This window comes from Mus pahari, chromosome 6 (genome assembly GCF_900095145.1).
Source record: "Mus pahari chromosome 6, PAHARI_EIJ_v1.1, whole genome shotgun sequence".
NCBI lineage: Eukaryota > Metazoa > Chordata > Mammalia > Rodentia > Muridae > Mus > Mus pahari.
Window position 1 is genome coordinate 25,268,725 of NC_034595.1, and position 23,596 is coordinate 25,292,320.

The 23,596-nt window shown below is 41.2% G+C and overlaps 1 protein-coding gene across 13 annotated transcripts in view; it reads right to left on the reverse strand.

Moving 5' to 3' along the window:
* The window catches only part of Tle1 (TLE family member 1, transcriptional corepressor), an 85,322-nt gene that overhangs the window by 11,324 nt on the left and 50,402 nt on the right, over positions 1–23,596 (reverse strand). For 6 of the 13 annotated variants that reach the window (XM_029539476.1, XM_029539474.1, XM_029539473.1 and 3 more), the window contains 7 exons: positions 18,879–18,989; positions 15,551–15,604; positions 14,883–15,035; positions 13,434–13,578; positions 12,721–12,822; positions 12,251–12,447; positions 10,841–10,917 (listed from right to left, as the gene is read on the reverse strand). In XM_029539476.1, coding sequence (XP_029395336.1) covers positions 10,841–10,917; positions 12,251–12,447; positions 12,721–12,822; positions 13,434–13,578; positions 14,883–15,035; positions 15,551–15,604; positions 18,879–18,989 — 839 coding nt within the window. The remainder of the gene's footprint in view (positions 1–10,840; positions 10,918–12,250; positions 12,448–12,720; positions 12,823–13,433; positions 13,579–14,882; positions 15,036–15,550; positions 15,605–18,878; positions 18,990–23,596) is intronic. The other 7 variants (XM_021200871.2, XM_021200883.2, XM_021200869.2 and 4 more) reach the window with 2 other exon arrangements.

Here is a 23,596-nt window from a genome sequence, read left to right on the forward strand (position 1 = left end):
TCAGCCATCATTGGGAAGAGAGGCCCCTTGGTCTTGCAAACTTTATATGCCCCAGCACAGGGGAAGGCCAGGGCCAAGTAGTGGGAGTGGATGGGTAGGGGAGCAGGGGCGGGGGGGTGGGGTATAGGGAATTTCTGGGATAGCATTTGAAATGTAAATAAAGAAAATAATAATAATAAAAATACTGCTTTTAAAACATTATTTTACAATTTTGTCTCAAATTCCTCTTACATAATCAAGAAAAAAATGAAAAAGATTTTGATTATCAAATGACAGATTTCCTACCCAACAATTTCTCAAATTTACCTTAAAATGACAATTTAATCTGATAGAGGCAAAGCAACCAGCTTAAAGAGCATCTTCCCAGTTCCACATTAGCCAGGGCACCAAATGCTGTACAATGGGAAGCAGGTGGAACTTTCACAGAGCACTTTCTATTTAGTTCTTTACTTGAAAGGGGGCTAGGAAATGGGGGACACTTGAGTACTTTCTGCACATTTTTCTATGAACCTGAAACTTACCTAAAAATTAAAGTTTCTAACATTTCCAAAAGTACAGCAAAGGAACTGGGGAGAGCTTAGGGTTGAGCCCTACCTAGGGCATACAGGGCCAAGGTTTGAAGAAAATAATAAAGAGAAAAGAAGTGACACCTTTCCTTCCCAATGCCTGAGTAAGCAAGCTGACTGGACTGGGGAAGTCCTTCAGACTGCCAGGGTCCTTTGTTGGGGAGAGGAACTTCAGAGGGAGGTAGAAGCTCCTGCTGGGCTGACACCTGCCCTGGGTTGCTGACTTTCCTGAGAAGCAAGTGAAACTTTTGTGCGGTCTGTTCTGTCTGCAGTTCTCTTCCCTGTTCAGCACAAATGAGCCTAATCCTAGTCATGTCCTTTTATCTCTGGCAACAAAATTCAAGACTTATTTTTTTCTTCCACTGTATCAAATTGCTACTTGACTCCCTAGAGCGCTAGCACACAATGGGCATCATAAAACACACAGCAAAGCCACTTTCAAGTGGAAGATGTGCAGGGTTTCTCCTCTCATCCTAGACTGGAGAGCCCCTTTAGTCTCCTAGCTCAGACATTATAGATCTAGGAGTTCTAGTCACCAAGCATAAACAAAGTCTGAAGGATTTGTCTGTTCCTGATACCTCCTTAGGTAAGAATGAGTACTTTCTGAAACACCATAAATACTAACAGAGCTCTTGAACTTTTATTCTAATAACTCAAACTGTACAAAATAACTTGGTACAAAACTGAAAATTGATACTCAATATCAACTCTCTCTGAGGCTGTACTTAAAATGCACATTTGTTGGCCTAGAAATAAAGATTGGTTACTATTTCCCTCCATAGAAGCAACATATCAAATAAATGAAGACTTTAAATGTTCCTCCCTTCATCCACAGGAAAGATCTTAAATGTCCATTATCTCTTGGAAAACTGGCTTTAATGGCCACTGGGAAGAGGCTATTTGTCACCAGCTGTTAACAATGCTGTTTCACTGTGACTCCCATAGTGATAGAGACAGAGGAAGGAAGGTTACTCTGGTGGTTTGGTTCTGGTTTTTTCCCCTTGCATTGTGGAGGGTTGAATTCAGGGTCTTATGCATGCTAAGCAAGGTCTCTACTACAGAACTCTAGCTCTAGCTCCCCTTTGGGGGGACAGAGTACTACTAAGTCATACAGGATGGCACTGAACTTTTCATCTTCCTGTGGAACCTCCCCAGTTAGCTAGGGTAGCAGGCATGTGTCATCAGGCCTAGCAATCAGTATAACTCAGTTTGAATAACTGAGCTACAGAACAGGAGCCACAAAGAATTTTCTGGGCGATTATATATATCTCACTGCCTCAGCCCTCAATTCTTCAATCCTCTTCAATTCATTAAGACTCTCTGTATTCTTTGCAATACCGCAATTTATATGCATAATACAGTTATTTGAATAGGGACTGACAATACTTATTATGGGATATCAGTAGTTTCGATCAAATAGTACTTGGTTCCCTTGGAGACAAAACGATCAAAGCTTAGAGGTTTGGGTCTATTATTTCTGCCCTTCAAGAATTCTGGACTTCAAATAACTGGTAGGACAAAGTCTACCAGCAAAGTTCTGTAATGGCTCTGCTCCATTTCTGCTGCTCTGATTAAAACAACAGCAAACCTCTAACAACAGCAGCTCCGAGAAAGAAGGGTTAACCTGGCTTGCAATCCCATGTTAGAGCCCCCAACTGAGGTGAAGTCAAGCGAGGAGCCCAAGTGTCCAATCCAGTCAAGAGCAGAGAGAATAAACACGTGGGTCCAACCTCACTTGCTCACTCTCACCTAGCTTTCCCCTCTTAGCATTGTTGAGGCTCTCCTGCCTAGGGAATGGTGCTCCTCATTATAGGCTTGAGCTTCATACTTCAAGTTGGGGCCCCAACAAGGAAACAAATTTGCATCAGGTGCCCTTCCAGCAATCCCAGGTTTTCAGTGGAAGGCTATTTTATACCTTCAATTAGAACCCCACTGGTTACAGAGTTAAATGTTTCAGATTAACAAAATATCTGTACCAAGTACAGATGGGAGAGCTGTCTACTAGTCTCTGGGAGATCTATCTCCCAGGTGTACTCTTCTTCCAACAACACAGGAGCTTGTAAGCATCATATTGAGGCGACTTAAAATGGATTTACACTGCAATGAGAGCTTTGAACACCCATCTGTCCCGTGGGAAGCCCATATGGATGCTAATAAATCAGTCCTGGGAGCTAAGAAGAAGCTATAGAGCCTCAACAAATGAACAAACCAGAACAATACTCAGGCTGTGAGCTCTCCTCCAGGGATCCACAGAAAAACAAGAGGGGATCAGAGATGGCTGAAATTAGTTATTCACCCACAAAAATAACAGGAACTTTTTAAATACACAGTATCATGTCAGTGTCAATGGTAGAGACCCCAGAAGACACTACCTTCTCTGTGGGCTGAGAAATTAGGAGTAACAGAATTAAGAATTTGCAAACAGACTGTTAGCACAACTGCCTTTCCTTATCCTCGTGGTATACGTTACTGGGTCCCAGGTGGACACCTAAAACAAAGACCACATTATAGCTAGCTTTCCAATGTACAATCTACAGAATCTATGTAAAGCATTATGTTTGTTTAAGAATCAAGAAGAATAAGATAGTAATAATGAAACAGAACAAGTATCACACATTCTAATCAAATCAACACCCTTATATTTTGAGGTCATTATTATTAAAGACACAAGCACCACAATGCACAAACTACAACATATGAGGTTGATTGGGGTAGCATTCTTCAGGGGGCAGAGGCAGGGGAACCCTGAATTTGAGGCTAGGCTGAACAATATTGTGAGACTGTGCAATCACGTGTATATATTTAGTGTATTCAGATAGAGCAAAACCAATAGACAGACAGCATCTGACTTTCCATGTGACATGAAGCAAATCTACTACTCAGAATCCCAGAATCTCATTGTCACATACCACAATATACATACATACACACACAAACACACGCACACACGCACACACACACACACACACACACACACATATATTTCCTCTCTCTTTCCCCCTCTCTAAACACATAAATAAAATCTGTTTATTTATGGTGTTAATACTTTCAGATTGCACTTGATCTGAAACTGTCATAAGTGAGGACTAGTCTTTTAGACCCGAATTACAGATAAGGTCAGACAAAAGAATGGCCTGATTATGTTTGTACAAGCTCATAAAGAGGCAAAAAACAGTATCGGTTTTCCTCGTGGCTGAAGTGATGAGCAGACCTTCTCAGAGAAGGGTCTGTATTCCTCCTCTATGTAACTGCTGTTGGAAGAGGTGAGTAATCCCAATAAAAAGCAATTGAGCAGTATACACATCCTACATGCACGCTCTGTACTTATATTACATATTTTAAACGGCCCACTTATTTTTTCAAGAAAAAGTAAAGGGATGCTCCCCTAACCAACTCACCCACTACATTAAGTCCAAGACCAGGTTGAAGAACCTAGACTTTTATGTTAAATCGACTTGACTCAGGGCACTAGCTTGCTAGCTACACCAAACGTGTATGCTCTTACTGACTAGCTATTCTCCAGCCTATGATGTATCTGTTTCCTGATCCACAGGGCTCAACAAACAAACAAACAAACAAACAAACAAACAAACAACAACACCTCAAAACCAAAAAAAAAACAAAAAACAAAAAGAGCACATTCTGGTGTTAAGGATTGGTGTTAGGAATTAGACAGTACTGGGAACTACAGTGAGTTTCCAGGAAACAGCAGTGTTGTTAATCCACCACAGACATAACAGATAATGAGGATCTGCTGAATATCCTTTCAGTGGGGAAGTACAAATATCCTGGGATCCAGGAAAAGAGAAAAACACAGGTGGGAACAATCAGGCAAGCAGGAGCTATCTAATGAGGTAAGTGGGTCACAAGAACAAGCACAGTAACAAGTCCATAGGTAAAGATGTGAACAAATGTCCACAGGACACTAGCAGCAAACTATGAGCCAGAAACTGAAGGATCTGGGACCACTCTACTACACTAAGCCCATACCCATGAGGAGGCCCCTGTTTCCACAGCCTTCTGGCTAAATTCCTGATTCAATCACTTCTCGTTCTGAAATCAGGAGGTGGAACTAGAGAGGTAAAAGGAAAGGTCACTGGACTACCACTTTAAAAGGAAATGAAATCAGCACCTATTGAGAGCAAAGGGCTTTTCAGTTATTAGACACATGGTAGCAGTGAAGTGCTAAAAGGAAAGGGTCCTCTCCTGAGGTTCTTCCCAAAACAGTAAGCTGAATGAACAGCAAGCATGCATTCTGAGCAAGCAGTCTGTCTCCTGTTAACAAAGCTATGCTGTGTTCTGCAACCAAAGGACAACCGTTGTTTAAAGACTTGCCTGTCACCTGGAAATAGATCACACCACACCGGCAGAATCCAGTAAACAGCAATGAAGCAGACTAACAGGGGCAAAAAGCCTGAACAGTTCAAAACCCTGACTAGCTCTCTAGCCTCTTTACAGCTTCTGAGGTCCTTCAAGATTTTAAAGTCAACTAGTCCTGTTTCATAGAACACTGAAGCTCTTTGCCACTTAGGAGCACAATCCGGCCCCCAGAACATCACCTGCTGCCAATCTTCAAGGTGTCCCACATTACTTGGAATGTCCCCTTTTGCCTAGAAGAGAATCCCCTCTCTCTCAGGTACACATCACCTGGGTGCCATCCACCACTCCCTGCAGGTAGCTCTTCCTCTGAATCTTTACTACAGCATTTATCACATAGGACATTTCTGCCTTTACTGTCCCACAGCTCTTTAAAGTTGAATGAAATGTCTCCACCAGCCCATAGAAGAACTGAGTCTGAACAAGTCATCTACTGTTGCCTGATCACTAGCAGAAAAAAAAAAAAAAAAAAAAAATATATATATATATATATATATATATATGATGTTGATACAAAGGGATAAACATTTCCAACAGAGCAAAGTTGCCACACACTACAAAACCTAAGGTTTTGCCCTAAAGTTTCTGGAGGAAGCATGGCTATGTTAGACAACTCTAAAATACTAGCAAAAGAAACCACTTGCTATAAACAAATGTGAAGAAGTAATACATAGGCTCTATTCCTATCTCAAAAACTTAGTCATTTCTGAAAAGGGGGTTCATGGAGGGACAACTATAACTACACATCAAAGACAAACCCTGATTCAAGGTAACTGAAGAAACCAGACGACCCAGCAATTGAAAACAAATTAAACTAATATCCACACAGCAAAAGCAAAACACAGAATAGACACTATTTTTATCAGGCAACAGCCTACAAAAGCCAAATATCACTGTGGTGGTTAATTTTATGTGTTAATCTGCCCAGACTAGGGGATGCCCAGAGGGCTGAAAACATCCTAGCTGTGCCTGGGGGGAGGGGGGGTGTTTCTAAAGAGATTAGCATCTCATTGGTAGACAGAATAAAATGACCCACCCTCACCGATGTAGGCAGGCAACACTGGGCATTGTCCAAAACAATGGCAAAAACAGCACATACAAAACAAAACAAACAGAAAACACATAAAACAAACCCCCCAGCCAAAACAGCAAAAAGGTTGAGAAAGGTTTATTGTTTATTTCACTCTCTGGTTAGCCAGGTCTGTCATTGCTACACCAGTACCCTTGGCTCTCAGGCCAGACTTGGACTGAAACTCCAGCTGAAGCTGCTATACCTTTCCCATCCGTCCCATTCCCCTGCCTTCAGACTCAGAAGTGCACAGCCAGATTCCCCAGGATTCTAGCTTACTGATGGCAGACCATGGGATTTCTCAGTTTTCATAATCATGTGGGTGAATCCTTCATATAAAGTTCCCTTCCTCTCTATTATATATTAGTTCTGTTTCTCTGAATAACCCTAACACATCATCTAAGTTTGAAGACAAGTTTTCAAATCTACTAAGCTAGCTATCTATGATACCCAAGTTAATCATCAGAAAAGGCAGAGGGAGATGGGATGGAAGATGCTGGCATTGTGCCCCTCTTGGCTAGAAGTTACCCACCATAAAACAATTTCTTCCTAAGAGGGAATTTCTCTCTAATGGCATGATTTTCTTTTCCCTTTAGGCTCTATACACCCAAAAGAACTTTAAAAGCCTGATTTACATTCTAAACAAGTAGAAGACTTCAGAATTATGTGCCTGATGTTCAAGCACAGGGTGAAAGAACTTGAACTACCTGTCTTAGTCAGGGTTTCTATTTCTGCACAAACATCATGACTAAGAAGTAGTTGGAGAGGAAATGGTTTATTAAGCTTACACTTCCATACTGCTGTTCATCACCAAGGGAAGTCGGGACTGGAACACAAGCAGGTCAGAAAGCAGGAGCTGATGCAGAGGCCATGGAGGGATGTTCTTTACTGGCTTGCCTCCCTTGGCTTGCTCAGCCTGATCTCTTATAGGACCCAAGACTACCAAGCCCAGAGATGGTCCCACCCACAAGGGGCCTCTCCCACTTGATCACTAATTGAGAAAATGCCCCACAGCTGCATCTCATGGAGGCACTTCCCCAACTGAAGCTCCTTTCTCTGTAATAACTCCAGCCTGTGTTAAGTTGATACGACCCTACAATCTGCAGCCAATTATAATTAGTCTGACTTTCCACTATTACCCCAAAGGGGTATCTCTGCTCAAGGGACAAGGGAATTTTGGGAACTTTAGTTCTACTAGGAGGAAGAAGGTAGAAACAGGACTTGCTCACATGACTATAATTCAAGGTCAATGTCACAGACCTAATGGAGGGCTGCCAGAATACAAATGTCTATAAAAATATATCTGTGGAGGCATCCCTCCATGTTTCTCCTTCTGTTCCTGCTCCAGGTTCCTGCCCTCATTTTCCTTAATGATAAGTGTTTACTTGGAAATGTAGGTTCAATGAATGCTTTCCTTTTTCCTCCCCATGTTACTTTTGGTCATGGAGTTAACCACAGCAATGGAAAGCAAACTAAGACACCACCTAAATTATGCTTCATTGGCATATTAGTTTGAGAGACTTTCTGTGCTACCTCCCATAAAACCAAGTCTTAAACTTAACTACCCTGCAGCTTATCACCAAAGTCTAGGAACCCTAGATCAAAATAACCCTTTCTTCCATTCATTTTCCAATACATCACAGCTACTACAACTCCCTGCCTTGAATCTAAACTTTCTCTTGTCATCATTCCATTCTGTATAAGTGTTTTTGTATGAGTTGTCTACCTTGATTCTTCTTTATAAGGTAAGGATTCTTGTAAGGAATCTCAACAATACATAAAAACTTAATACAATTTATGTGTGTTCTGTCAACCTGTCTCATTAGTTTAGTCCCTATGACAGTGGTTTTCAACATGTGGCTTGCAAGCCCTTTGGGGGTTCAATGACCTTTTCACAGGGGTCATCTAAGTTCATCAGAAAACACAGATATTTATGTTGTAATTTATCACAGCAGCAAAATTAGTTATAAAGTAGGAACAAAAATAATTTTATGGTTGGGGTCACCACTGCATGAGGATCTGTATTAAGGAGTCACAGCATTAGGAAAATGAAAAACCACTGCCCCAAGACCATGGTGAGACACTGAAAGAGTAGAGGACAAATGCTTCTTTTGCACCACATATTTCAGGTCCCCTCTAGCCAGGCAGTAGGTCCCAACACAAGAGTCACAGGGAGGAAGTGACAGTGCCTGGAAACTTGATGAGCAGATGTGGTGGCCTCAAACTGTACCCTATAAGGGAAGACTAAAGCAATGTGTAAAATGCTGTATTTTGCAACTGAGCCTACAAATATCAAGAGGATGTCCATTTGACAGGGCCTGAAGAGTTTCACATTTGCAAGGGGCCTGTCCTTGGGCGTATCTGTTCAGAGGTATGCTGTTGCATGGAGAGGTTAGCATAACCAGCTTGATACAGACATAAACCTTTATACCACAGATGCGAACGTCTCTCCAGCCAAGCTGAACCCAGAGACCACTGTCTGGAGGCACTCATCTATGTGTACATGAGTTCTTCTTTCCCTCTGTATGGTCTGGCTGTCCCTCTGATGGATCCTGGCTTACATAGTGTATCCCACATGAGCTTTAGCACTGTGTATGCTCCTTTCTGAGGAGATTTTCCCATCTCAATTCTGTTCGTGTGTGCGACTGCCTGTCATTTACTGCTCTGCCTACACATAACTTAATACAAGTGGAACTGTAGTTGACAGTTGTTCTTTTAGTGGCCATACTACCAGGCCCTCAATGTAGGAAACCCAGGGAGGAGCCTCTTCCTGGAGAAGAGTCCTTTTTGTTCTCAAATACAGGATATAGTTTGAAGCCATGAATACCTACCCCGCCTCCAGCAGGCCTACCCAAAGATTCCTTCAGCTGCTCTTTCTCAGACTTATTTACATAATAATTCTTCTTTGTTCATCCTATTGTGGACATGTAGATTTGTCTCTATTTCTCTTAAGTGCCTCCTATCAGTTCTATCAAAGGGTGGTCTGTAAACATTTGCCACTGTCTGTCACAAATGAGCCCAGTCAGTAATAGTTTTAGACAGCTCACAGGCACTTCAAAACTACTGACTCTTACAACAAGTAGTATAAGTAGTATAATTTGTGTTTTTTCTCCAAATAAATTATCCTGTTTCAGAAATATCACTCTGACTATATGTATCACTATAAATCTCTGAGAAGCACAGAGGAAATAAATGGTAGTTATTCACTTAGGCAAACTAATAGGTTAATAGTAGCAATAAGACTCCATAATCATAATCTAGTAATGGGGAACTTCACTGACCCCATATTATCAATTAATCCTATATTCTTCACATACTGCAGCTCACCTCATCTCCGCATACATGTTAGTAGTGGCATTTCGGATTCAGATATCAATGGACACCTTAAGTCTTAACAATCTGCTACTATAGCCTTTGTTTCTAAGCACATTATAATGTTAAATTATAGTTGTAGGGCTTTTTGTTGGTAGGTGTTTAAACAGCATTGTGATATATATAGTCTAAGAATCCAGAGTTGCAATCACCCTGACTCTGCCTCCTGAGTGCAGGGCCTTCAGTATAAATCACTAAGACTAGTGTTAGCACAGCTTCAAACACAAAGAAATACAAGATACCCACAATCCAAGGAAAGACTTAGAATATCCCTATGTTTTGCTTCAAATCATGCCTGTGTGCATGCTTAGGTGCACAGAACATCTATAACCACATGCACACAAACACATGCATATACAAACTTTAGAAATATGGTCTACATTACACATATCCTGAACATCAATCATCTATTCCAGCATTGCAACTCGGTATTCTTCCTACTAGACAGCTACTTGTCCTTCATATTCCCTCAAGATACCCAGATAAAAAATAAAGACAAGCCTTGAGTATAAGGGGTAAGATAAAGACTAAATGGAGGCCCGAGCCATACCCTTTAGAATCTCTCATTTGTAAAGTCAATACTTGATAATGCCTCCAGCCACCACCCCACACACATAGAGATTGACTTTGCTTTTACACTTTAATTGATTTGTATAAAACTTGAGAAAATCAGTAACTCTTTGAAAGTATGCTTCTAATAACTTACACTAAAAGGGAGTGATTTTTTATTTGTCACTTTAATAAGTCAGAATAAAAAAACAGAGTGTTTCCACACTCTGAATGCTTTTATATCCTTTAAATTATGTCCCTTGTTCCCCCATAAGGAAGCTGTGCCTCTTAATAAGTGTTATATGGCAAAGTAAAATACCCAGCAAAACTGGGACGTGGGTGTTCCACAAGACAAACCAACCAAATAACTTATTCTACCAAAACACGGAAAAAGTTGTATTGTTCTGGGTAAAGAGAGAGCAGTTTAAGCCTCTATGCTTTTAAGCGGATTTCTGAGTTTGGGGCCAGTCTGGTCTACAAAGTGAGTTCCAGGACAGCCAGGGCTACACAGAGAAACCCTGTCTCGAAAAAACAAACAAAAACAAACAAACAAACAAAAAAGAGTTTCTGACAATTTACCTGTGTACAACATGAGCGAAAATGTCGCAGCTGTCACATCACATCTAGACAGCAGCTGCCTGTGACTGAGCTTCTCCAGCTCTTTCCTCCTACCTGTCGTCATCTTCTATTGCTTCTCTTCAAAAATAACTAAACTCGTGAGCTCAGGAGCTCATGCTCATGGAGAAGATAGAGGCATGACACCTACAAGTTACCTATTTATAGAACAGTGGTAGCACTCCTTAGAAGTCTCCTTGGAAACATCCAAACCTATCTTCCCTTGGGGATTCCACACTGCTGACACTACCATGTCTGAAACAGACCAAAACCATGGAACAAAGGTACTCACGGTTTGCCGCCAGGTATTCCTGCCAGGTTGGGGGGGATAGAAGGTACTCTCATATGAGGAGGAGGATCAAAACCAACCTGGAAATGAAAGTAAAGCATGGCAGATTCAGTTCATTCAAGGTGGACACTCTGTGGACATTTAGTTCAGATAACAAATCCACACACCCCCTAAGCAATGTTCAGAAGGCACAGAAATAGGGCTGGTATTTTTCCAAAGAAAAGGTACAATGTGGTAACCTCATCTAAAACACTACAAACACACTTCCTTTTTGTGATGTAGAGATGAGGTATGATCAATTTGTACACTCCAGGTACCAGCTTTCCAGGATAAACATTTTTCATAGACATTAGCTGTCCTCCCTCACCAAGCAAGCACAGGAAGGATACTAAGCAGTCTAACACTAATACCATGGGCTATTTCGTTCTTTTCTTCTCTGGGGACAGGTTAGAGAACTTTGGAATGCTGAAGTGTAACACGTTATTAACCTCAAATGACAAGAGCACACCATCCCCACCATGGTAACCAAAACTGCTGCATCATGGTCAGTATTTATAGACTCTATGCTATCCCTCCCTATTTGTGCACCATAAAAACAATTAGCCACTTTAACACTTGATTACAAGGGGCAATCTACTCAAGGAGGTAAAGCGGGGAAAAAAACCTGACCATAATATATTTCCAATGGCTTACAGGAAAGATTTGCTGTGAGTTGTATTTTATTCCTTTTCCTTGTATAATTTTACCATACAAATGCAATTCTGTATCTTTTAGCTAAAAAACTAGTCCATTTGAGTGGCAAAAGACAGGGCAACATGAAAAGACTGGCCCAATGGTTTTAAAATCTGTCCAAGGCATACAAAAATGGCTTCTTTTACCTAAGCCAGAGTATTTACTTTAAAGAACATATAGGCATGGAAAGAAAAGACTATGGCTTCTCAATTTTTTTAAGATGGAAAAAAAGGAAAACAGCTCAAAAATACATGACTATAATCATTTCAATATTTTCAGATTAAAAAAAAAAAACATTACGTTTGGTGACCTATTCTGGAACCATCCATCCAAGGACCTCTAAACACTGCCGTTTTCATCTATATACAGATACAATGAAATAAAAGACATTTTCTCTAGCTTAATAGCCCAGTATCCTGACCAAAGCTGACAAGAAGAAGGTAAATATGGGGCCTGAACAGTGAGAATCATCTTTAGTGTCAGTTTTCAAGCATGTCGTTGGGTGTATCCCATTCAAGGCAGTGAGGGTATATATCTTAGACCCAATCACCCAGGATGCAACTCTATGCCTTTCATCCAAGTTTGTATACCCAGAAGCTCACTGCCTGAGTACTACACACCTTGGGCCCTGAACCCTTTGGGTTGCCTAGTCCCTGGGGCACACCCAAGCACATGACCTACCATTGGGGAGCGCCCATAGGCCACCACAGCAGCAGCAGCTGCAGCAGCTGCAGCGCTCATCTGTGGAGACATGCTGTGTAGACCTGCATAGGCAGCACCAGGGCTGGTCAGCTCTCCGTTCATGCCCGCATGGGGCACCATGCCAAAGGGGGCAGGGTATGGGCCAGGCACCGCCAGGGGCGTCCTCAGGCCAGCTGCTGCAAGGAAACATGCCATGTATGATGAGACTGACTATCATGCCAAACCTGACCAATGATTCTAGTCATTAGTTATGATGATGGGCAGGGCTTCAGGGGATAGCAATCATGATCCCCAATCTAGACACAAGGTCCATTCCTCAAGGACAGAAAGCACAACCCCCATATTTCCTCATTGGCAAAGCAGCCGCACCAGGAAGCCAGGAGGATTAATCGACATCTTTGCACTCAATTCACAAAGGGCAAGCCAAGGCACAGAGTCTGTATGTTTACCTGACTTAATCTCAAGAGAAGATTTTCTGGATAAAATCCAAGATTTCTCCTTGAGTCCGAACTTTCCACTCCCTGGTACCAATTCCAAATGAAAACCAAATCCTGGATTTATGCAAACCAGAGCAAGGCTTTAGGGAGGGGATTCTGGTGCCTAATTCCCCTGGACTCAGGCTGCTACTTTTTAGCTTGTCCAATGAGGAAGATCAAATTCAAAGTTATGAGTGACCTCATGGGCTAGAGTATCAGCAAAACCTCCCAACTTCCTGACTCCTGAAGATGTAGCAGAAAAACAAAACAAAACAAAACAAACAAAACCCAGCCATCTATAGGCAGCAAAATGTATACATTGGCTACAAAATCAGCGACTTTGGTTGGCTGGTTGGTTGGTTGACAAGGGGCTTAATAACAGCAACATCAGTCAGACACACAATGACAGATTTGTAAGATGATGTTTGGAATAATTATCAGGGACTTTATTGTAACCACTAGGATTTGAACTGTTTTGAAATAAAAGAGAAGCTGAATGTAAACAGTTGGAGAGGAACTGGTGCAGCTGCTGAAATCCAGGACAAATGTGTTTGTTACCATGCCTTTTCAGACAGGAGAACAGCTCCCAGTGCTTCTCATTCAGGGGCAAACTGACAGGAGATTAGCAGACAGCACATCAAGCTGGGACAGAAGAAACAAAGCGCAGTAGGGGAAGGGGTGCTGACCTGCTTGGTTGACAAGGGGTTCCATGGCTGGAGGCTTGCCGAGACCTGGACGCAGGCCTGGAGTAGCGCTGGTGCCTGGGGTTGGCATGTCACTCCGAGGCGTCGGTGTGCTGGATTTCAGAACAGGAGTGTTGGCTTTTTCATGCTGGTATCATTAAACAAATTAAATGAGTATTATTTTTAATCCAAGCCATATTACACAATTTATCACAACAGCAGCTGGGGCACTGGGCGCCTTCTAGTGACTCCCTAGCCAATTTTCATAAATCCACACAATGTCGACAGCATTAACTTGTGAGTGAGAAATGTTGACCTTTCCTCTTCCTGCCAGATTAAAACTCGAGCCGGAGACACACAGAGCATGATCCTCCACAAATTTTATTTTACAGAGTTTTCCATGAAGCTTGTGAACTTTGGGTCTTTGCTCTGTTAGAAAGAGGACCACACGGAGATTCTTTCCAAGTCAATTCAAAGGACATACCTGGCCTCCAAATCTCCAAAGTGGAGCCCTGTTCTCAGTCTCACCTTTTAGGGATTCAGACTGATGTTGACAGACAGTGAACTACCACTTACTTTAGAAGCAAACCAGCACTTCAGAGATAGAGTTCCAGAAGTACCCTTCCCACACTGCTCATCTCTATGGCTACCTCGCTAATGAAGACACATCTGTGCACATAGGAGACATATCACCCGTTGGCAACCTTTATAACTTGAGACAGTAATTCGATAAAACGGGTATCTTCTTTTATCTCTCAATTCCTGTGTCCCTAGAACACTGTTCAAGAAGGACCAGGGTGTAGAAAACAGAGTGAGCCAAAACCCCCAGCTCTGGCTTAGGATTTGATAGAATGTTCTCAACAAGTTACTTAGGCTTTGCTTTACTCTATTTGCATAGATCCATTACTTTGAGGCCACCAAGGTCTTTGATGTAGTCTCACAAAGACAGACAGACTTGACTTCTGCCTCAAGAGCTTCCTTCCTGCCAGATCCTCCCAAATATAGGCACTACAGGCACGCACTACCATCAGAAGATAGACAAGATTTGTTCAGTGGATAAAGGACCACATGAATGGGCTATGATGTAACCTCTGAAGATCCCATGCCTCCTGTGTAAATGCCAATGCTGATGTGATATGCACAATGGCTCAGTTTACCCCAGAAACAGTTTAGCAAAATCAAGATTCCTTATGACAGTTATTCACTACCACCTGTTAAGTGTCACAGAGCTGAGTCGTGACCATATCTAAGGAGAAAAACGATGCACACAGAAACTTTCACACCCACTCTAATTGTGCTCTTGAGAGACAAATGAGGTAAAGGTGAACAGTGTTTCAACACTTGAACACAAAAGCTTTAAGCAGCAAAATCCCCACTTCACACACTTCAGGATCCCATGTTCCACAAAGAAAATGGCAGTGTCACCCAGAAAAAAGAGCAGCTCCTACCTACCAGGCTCACTTCTTTGGATTTCAGGGAAGAGGAACTTCCAGAGGAGGCTGTGGATGCTGGGCTACCTGAAGCATCTTTCTTCAGCAGACGGTTTTTGTCAATTCCATTTTCCCGGGGTGAGTGTGTGGGGCTTGCATGTGGAGAAGAAGGGTCCTCAACACACAATAACAAGTTGACATGTTTTAGCTCAGAATGAACATACTTTTTCATACTCTCAACTAAGGGATAATACTGAAAATCTTTTAGATTTGAGGAGTGTAATGCTCACTAAATGAACAAAATGGTATTTATAAAACACCCAGAACCATATCATTAGAAAAACAATCATCTCTCTCTCAATACCCAGGAACATACTCTAGCCAAACATCAACCACAGAAAGTAAAATGACTTAGGAAACAGGTTTTTCTTTCTGGGGGAGCTGGGGATCAAACAGAGTTGGTGCCAATGGTAGACAAACACTCTTGAACTGAGGTATATTCCCAAACCTTACATTTTGAAAGGGAAATTACAGCTTCAGTTAGGTTATGACTACCCATTTATAAGCATCCATTAAATTCCTGATACATGAAAGTACAAGATGCAGCCAACTGTGACTCAACTCCATTCATTTACAACTGGACTTTTCTCAACACTATTTAAGAGAATCCTTCATGAAAAACACTGTTACCTCATTAGACACATCCACAACTAAGTTGTCATCACTCTTGTCCCCATCACTGTCCTAGAAAAAAATTAATTTTGATTAGAAAAGGCTAAGAGTGTTTTGAACTGTTCAATTTCTTTCAGTAGTTCTTGGTAGAAGACAAACTAAACATGCTTGCTCCCTTCTAGTCTCTAGGCATTTACCACCACCTTTCCCCTTCCTCCTATAACCTGGGGTATACTTCGCTCCAGCTGAATGTTGCTATAGTACAAGCCAGCTGCCTAGTCTCAATTTGCTCAAAAAACATACATACATTACAGGCTTGATGTCTCCAATGACAGAATCTTTCTTAGAATAACAATTTGTATACCTTTTTATCAGAATTCAGTTCACTTGATTTCAAAGTAAAGAACAACATACCATTGCTTTTATACTTGAAGAAATATAGCTAGTCAGTATAGGGCTCACAGGCAATTCATAACTATGGAGATAAATTAACTTACACCACCTTTCCATGAGGTCACTAATTATAGCAGAAAACAAAAGATCTACCACATTACTGTAAAGAATAAACTTTTGGTAGCTGGTTGATACAGCTCAGTTCAGAGTGTCTACTATGGACAAGCCCTGGATTTGATCCCTAGAACTGTACAATATCAGATATAGTGCTGCACAGTACTCAAGTCATGAAAGTTCAAGTCAAGGTCATACTTGGTTACAAAGTGAGTTGAAGCTTGCCTATCTACTATATAAGATGTTCTGCTTCAAAAAAGTGGGTGAGCAGGTGGCTTAAGATTTAATGACTAAAGTAACTGCTGTGTATGAGGACTGGAGTTCAGATCCCCAGAATTCACAGGAATGTTACACAGGCTCAGAGGGTCCCTGTAACTCCAGTACTCAGGAGACAGAGACAGGGGATCTCTGGGCACTCTAGACGAACTATGGGAAATGGCAAGACTCTTGCCTCTATAAAACAAACAAATTGGAGGGCTATCAAAGACACAATGTCAACTTCATGCATCCACATGTACATTCAGGCACCATACATATGGGAGTAAAAAAAGATAAGGCTCTTTAACCTAAGGTATTGAGAGATGGAAAGAAAACAGAGAGAGGTAGCTGGATGGCACTGCTACCCATTCACTGTCTTTTCACTGAGCTATAAAGGTGGCTAGTCACAGGAAATTCCAGTTACATTGCATTCAGAAAAGCTGCTCAGTTAAAGTTGAGTTCACTCCCATATCAAAGTTTGAAAATTTCTATTTTCTTAGTGTGGTATAAATAAGTATCCTCTACAGACAGGCTCAGGTGTCTGAACACTTGGCCCCTAGTTGGTGGCTATGTTTGATAAGATTGGCTTTACTGGACAAGGTATGTCACAGGGGGTGGGGGTGGGGGTAATCTTAGCTTTCAGAGCCAGGCAGCACTCCTAGTCCAATACAAAAAGTATAATGGAGTTTATCAGCAACATAAGCTGACAGTCAATGCTGAAGTCAAACTATCCAAATTAAAAATTTACTGAAATATTTTCACTGAAAAAATGTAATAAAGAAAATGTATCTTCTCCTAGTGTCAAAGAAAAGCACAAATGTTCCCAGCTGTCAAGAGTAGAAATGGTGAACAACCATAAACTAGAAGGGCTTCTCTTATAGGAAAAGAATTATTAAAATGTTCACAGTATAAAAGGTGAAATGGATTAACTGTAGCAAAGAACTTATTATCATTGCACTCCTTTTTAATTTAGGAAAAAAAAACTTTCCTTTCAATGAAAAACATGGCATATACAGTATTATAATGACCCACGTAGTATAATTAATATTCCTATATTTTTATCATTTCTGTTTGGGATCTCAAACTCCTGTCTTATACTTCTTCATAAACATGTAACAGGATATAGTAAACAGAATTCATCTTACTCTGCTGTAGAAAACTATCCTCCTCTTGTCTAAGAGTTTTGTGTTGTTTTCTACATTCTCATTCCCAGCACCCTCTAACCCCTCCCAGGGCATTCTGAAGATAATCATTCTTATTCTCGACAACTGAGCATTGTATTGGGCCCTTCTGCAAATATAAACCAGCACAATACAGTAAACTTCTGTTAAATAGTTCTGGTCTTAGGTTTTGCCTCTCACATGTTCTTATATAATCTCACTTTATCACCCCAATCCCATTTTTGTAAGGAGACAAGACATTAGTAACAGAACACCATCAGGCCAAGCAAGATATTGATTCTAAGATCCATGTTGCTAAATTAAATATCCAAGCCTCGTAGAGAAACTAATAACACAGAACCAGGTATCAGCAAATGATCCACTGTCTGAACATCACAGACCTTCTTGATTGCTGGCACTGAATGTTCCAAATGAAAAAGCAAACGCATGCAGCTCTGAGCAACAGATAGAGGCAGAAGGATATTTAAAGGGCTTGGGTTAAACTGGAGAGCCAATGACCTTGGCTTTTGAGATGTATATTAAATCATGATATAAACTGTGAACTGATCTAGGACCTCTAGAAAAAGGCCAATTCAAAAAATAGCTCCAGGGCTGCATGCAATAGCTCCAGCTTACAGCATGGCTTTGGAATAAAGTGCTTCCAGAGTGCTACTAACCCATGACCTATGCTGAAACACAAGCTCTGGGCAAGTTTTGTTAGCTATGAAATGAAGATGATACCCAAGTTGGCAAGTTGTAGTAAGAACTAAATGAAATAATCTGTGTCAGAGCACAGGGTTCCTGGCACTAATCCCAGCACACAAACTGTTATTATTAGCTAAAGGCTTAGGCAAGCCAGCAAGAAACAGAAGCCTGGTGTCTAAATTTCCCAGCAGCTCCAAAGTAGATCCTTCCTTCAAGGCCAACAGGCAAGTGGCTCAAGTCAGTCTGATGTTACAGTTTTGCTTGGTTTTTGTTTGTTTTGTTTTATCTGTGTTTTACCGTGCAGAGGATCAAATCCAAGGCCTGGCATATGTTACAAGTACTCTACCACAGAGCTATCTCTGTAAATCCTGATTTAAGACAAGTTCTCTCTAAATAGCCCAATGTGGCTTTATTGTAATCCTCCTGCTTCAGCCTCCAGGTACTTACTGGTCTATTGCCTCATACAACTAACCTGATTCTCTCAAGTTCCCTTTGTGAGTAACTAACTTAGAAAAATGTAGGCCCAAATGAAGTGTTAATATAATAGATAGCGCTGACAGGAAACAACATTGCACAACATCGCGTCCAGTGTAGAAACTTACCTGCTTTACAATATGAAGAGAGAATTATTTCATTCTAGCATTTCACCTGGATACTTGCTCATAGGGAAAGCAGTAAGTAAATGATTATCATGGGGAAGTCCTTTATTCACTTACATAGTTATCCTTATCATCCACCTTCCTTTTTTTGATGTCACTGGAAAACTCTGGACCATTTCTGCGTTTATCTGTGCCTCTTAGGCTGTCTGGGACCAAGAGGGAATTACTCTGCAAGACAAAAAGAGTACTAATAAAGGTTTCTTCCTTGGCCTCTTTGTATGCAAGGAAACCCAACCTGGAAAACCTGTTTTAGAGACTGGACACACCAATAAGCTTGCAACCCTGTTATGTTCCGAGTCTTAAGACCTTGTGGCAAACATTTAGACAGAGCTTCTAAAGAAACCTGACTTTACACTTACCTGTTTAAGCCCTGGTAGATCCTTGAGGCCCTATTTACTCAAACTGTGCTTCTGTGTAGTGTCGGGGAAATAGGCACTTGCTGATTGTTTGTGGATGTGTCTTTGCTCATCTTCACTGCGACTTTGGTGAGGAATATGAACAGCCTTTGAATTCCTGATAGCACTTTATTTTTTAGGCACATATTATGACCAGAAAAGGCACCGAAGATGCAGGTGGGAGTAATAGTAGTTCCTAAATGGCAAATCACATTTCCCACATAACAATGAAGGAGTTTTAAGTTCTTTTAATTTACTGTTGAAAATACGATTTGGCATTGTTAGTCAATACCACTGAAATTTAATATCCAAAGAAGAAATCTTAGCTAGTTGTGAACCTTGAACAGCAAATGCAACTCTTAAACAAAAGCAAAAACTTGGACTAAGCTATGCAGGACTAACCATACAGGACACTTTCATCAGCACATGCTGAGTATGAACTGTTGACCCAAAGAAAACAGGCATTTTAGATATTTTGGGGTCACATGACATGACCTGCCCATCCCTTCAATTCCCATCTCCCCTCAGGATAAAGCAGAACATGTTACAAAGAACTCTTGTAAGAGCTGGATTAGCATATGCAAAGGGCCAATTTGTTCAGTGATGTGTTACTGCCTTGAACAATACTGAATGAGCAGTGAAAAAACTGCCTTTCACAAAGTCCAGATAACCCCAATTTCTGCCAAGCTGCTTGAGAACTAAGGGGCAGAGGGTCAGCGATTATGCTACCTTTCCAGGCCCAAAGAGGACCACAATACACAGTATGTACCAGAAATAAATGCCATATGTAATTTTTAAGGCTGTGGTTTCATTCCTTACCAGAAACAATCGGCAAGGTGGCTGGCTGTCCAAGCTTACAGGGATAAGCCCCGTACCCCACTTGAACAATTTTACCACACACAAACAAACAAAAGGAACAAAAAAAGAAGAAAAAACCTGGGGACTAGAAGGCAGTTTGAAACCTCTTGTCCCACTTTAGAGTTGATCCAAAAAAGCTGAGCTTTTTAAATTCATGGTTGTTCAAACAAAACAAACGACCAGGAGGATTAGATAAAAGGTAGAATGACCCACAAAATTCAGTATGGAGCAGCTCAAAGGCCCACAGTGCCTGGGGCTGAAAGGCGAGATGACTAGATCCATGAACTGATGATTTAAAATCACCTCCTTAAACCACTCAGACTCTAACCAGGGCCCATGCTGGCAAAGGATGGGAATTAATAAAACCTCTGCAAAGCAGTTCCTAGTATATTTGAGACATTCTAGCCCTGAGGTTATATCCAGGCTCTGAAAAGAGCAAATGAATCCTGAGTAGAGTTGTATCTCACTCAACTTTACATCTGATCTGCACCAGTGCCTTCCCTACAAAGGACTCAAAGGGAGAGGAAGCTCCTAACCTCTCAGACGCTTGAAATGCCAGGGTAGGGGGATGTCTTCCCCCCCTCAAGAGAAGTGGGGGGGGGGGGAAGGATTGTGGGAGGGGGTGACTGGGAGGGGGAACAGTGAGCAGGCTATAAAGTGAATAAGTAAAATATATATTTAAAAAAGGAAGTTACAGAGTCCTGGTCTGAAGCAACTTTAAAGTCTTTCCTGCAAGATCAGCAGGGATAGCCCACACTACTTAGTGTAAACCCCAAAGCATTCTACACTTCTACAAGAACATCAGTTTCTGCTGGGACTCTAACATTTCTGTGGCAGATCTGTGAGGTTTCCATGTTTCAAGACCTCTGCTTCTGTAAGTTCAGAACTTACTACTGTAATTTCCATTTCTGTAGCTTATATGAGGCCCATAACCTGAAAAGATTTTGAAAAGCTCTGCAAATTCCCCTAAATTGGTCTGGACTAGTAGTTAACATCCCTGGTTATCAGAAAATTGGCCCCATTCAACTAGCAGGCTACAGTTTAAAAAAAAAAAAAAAAAAAAAAGCATCTCTTAATGCTTTTGATGCTATGAATTTAATTTAAAAAAGCAGCAAAAGAAGGTAGGCAAGGGAGGCCTGGAGCATCAGGCAGAGCCAGGAAAGCTGCCTCATGCTGCCACTGCCAAATATCTATTAAGCTTTAAGTCCACTCTCCAAGAAAGACACAATGTATCCTATACCTGTGCTTCTATTACCAGTTTTTCTGAGTGTAATGCTCTAGCCTACTGCACTATTCAGAAAGCAATAGCAATGTTCCTGTCCTGCCTTCCAACTGCTGCCCAAGATGTGGTGTGTGTGTGTGTGTGTGTGTGTGTGTGTGTGTGTGTGAATTTGATGTATCTCCTTTGCTCTCTTGAAACTCCAAGTAACTTTTAGTTACTGCTGAATTTCTTGTGATAGTAGAAGTTCCGCTAGTGACCCACCTGCTGCTTGTTCCTATGGATGAAGGATAGGACAGTTATCTTGACTGTCATTATGAGTCACTGATAGATACACGTATTAAGAACTAAAAGATAAAACTGAAATACTGACTGAATGGCCCCTTTGTTCCTTCAAAATGTATGACTCTATGGTCACAGGTATCTACAAGTCTACATTATCTTAAAAGCATTTCAAAGAAGACTGCAAAGCAATGGGATTGAAATGGCTTCAAGTTCCTAAACCACTTGCAGTTGAGCTGGCCAAGTACTTGCCTAGCATGTAAAAGGCCTTTGGTAGAATCTATACCACTACATACTGGGAAAGAGCAATAATGCATCAGACAGAAAGGATAGCAGATTCCTACATGGGCAGAGGCAAGGGCAACTTTTAAAAGATATTCCTTTTCATTTTGTATATTACCTGGAACACCAAATAATGTCCAGAGAGTAAATATGACTGACCTATGACTACAACCATTCCACTTTCAATGGTAGAATGTAGAAGAGCTTCCTCTCCCAAGAAAGCACATCCTAAACTCGGTTTCAGAAAATATTTGTATTCAAATATCCAAACAATCTATTGTGACATACCAATGCCTGACATATGTTCTCTGATACTCCTTCCTTACTAGTCAGACGTACAACCTCTTGAGCTATTTGGTTTACAGACTTTCCATACCAAGTGTAAACATACAATTAGGAAAACCAAATAATCTACTTCAAAGTGAGCAGACTTTATCGGGAAGTATCATGAGATTCACTGTCTCATAAATAAAATGGGGGTGTGGGGCATGAGGGACTAAGAAAGAATATATTGTGGTTAAGAGCATCTACTGTTCTTGCAAAGGACCTGGGTTCAGTTCTCAGTACCCAACCCACTCAGGAAGGTCACAACTTCTGTAATTTTGTTCCATGGAATCCAACACCCTGGGTTTCCTTGGGCACCTGCACACATATTTTTCTCATAAACTCGGGTGCACGCCCACACACACACACACACACACACACACACACACACACACACACACACACACACACACACACAAACACAGAGGCACATCGAATATAAACAAAATGCAGAACAACAGATAACAACAGAGAAAGGGGGCTGAAGGAATGACTCATGAATAAAATGTTTACTGTGTGATCATGAAAAGAGTGCATTTAGATCACTAGCACCCATGTAAAGAGCAGCTGTGTCATGTCACCCCAGCACTACAGGCAGGCCAGAGATAGTGAATCCAAGGGCTCACTGGTCCACCAGTCTCACTGAAATAACCAGCACAAGGCTCAGTGAGAAACCTTGTCTGAAAGACTAAGTTGGTGAGTGACCTAAGAAGATAGCCTAAGTTGACCTCAAGCCTCTATATATTTTTGCACCAATAAGCACACCTCCACACATACACTACCATAAAGATAGACTGTCTGCCTTTCCATTCATAAATCCTACTACTAATGAGTCAAGACATGCGCTTGCAAAGTCCTCAGTAAAGCCATAAGCAATACCTGGGTGCTGTTCTATACAGATCAGAGTTTTATAGACCTTCTAGACCTGTGTGCCATGGCAAAGAGCTTGCAAAGATTCTAATTTCCTGCACAGAACCCATCAAATAGATGCCTGCTGAGTCAAGACTTAAAACAACACCAGGTTTTCACCAACATTAGAATCAGAACCACAACAACTTTTTTTATCTTGGCTAAAACATGAGGCTGTCAGTTCACCTTGCTGCTGATAAGTATAAACAATCTACAGGGCTTGTCAAGCACTGTCAACAGTGGGCAGAATTCTATCACAAACATCTCAAGGACTGGGATTTTTCAGGCTGCATTTTAAGTTTTTGTTTTAAAAATCTGTTAAACAAAATCACCTTACTTCTCTTGTGTTTTCTACAAGAACTCAAACTAAGATTTATGCAGCCCATGAGAATATGACAAACATGAACAAACTTAAAATTCTGCCCTTATGTGCTGAACATGTTTTTGCTCTAAAGGGGGAGGCTTAGCTGACATATCTCAGAAAGAAAATACAGGTCAACCTCACT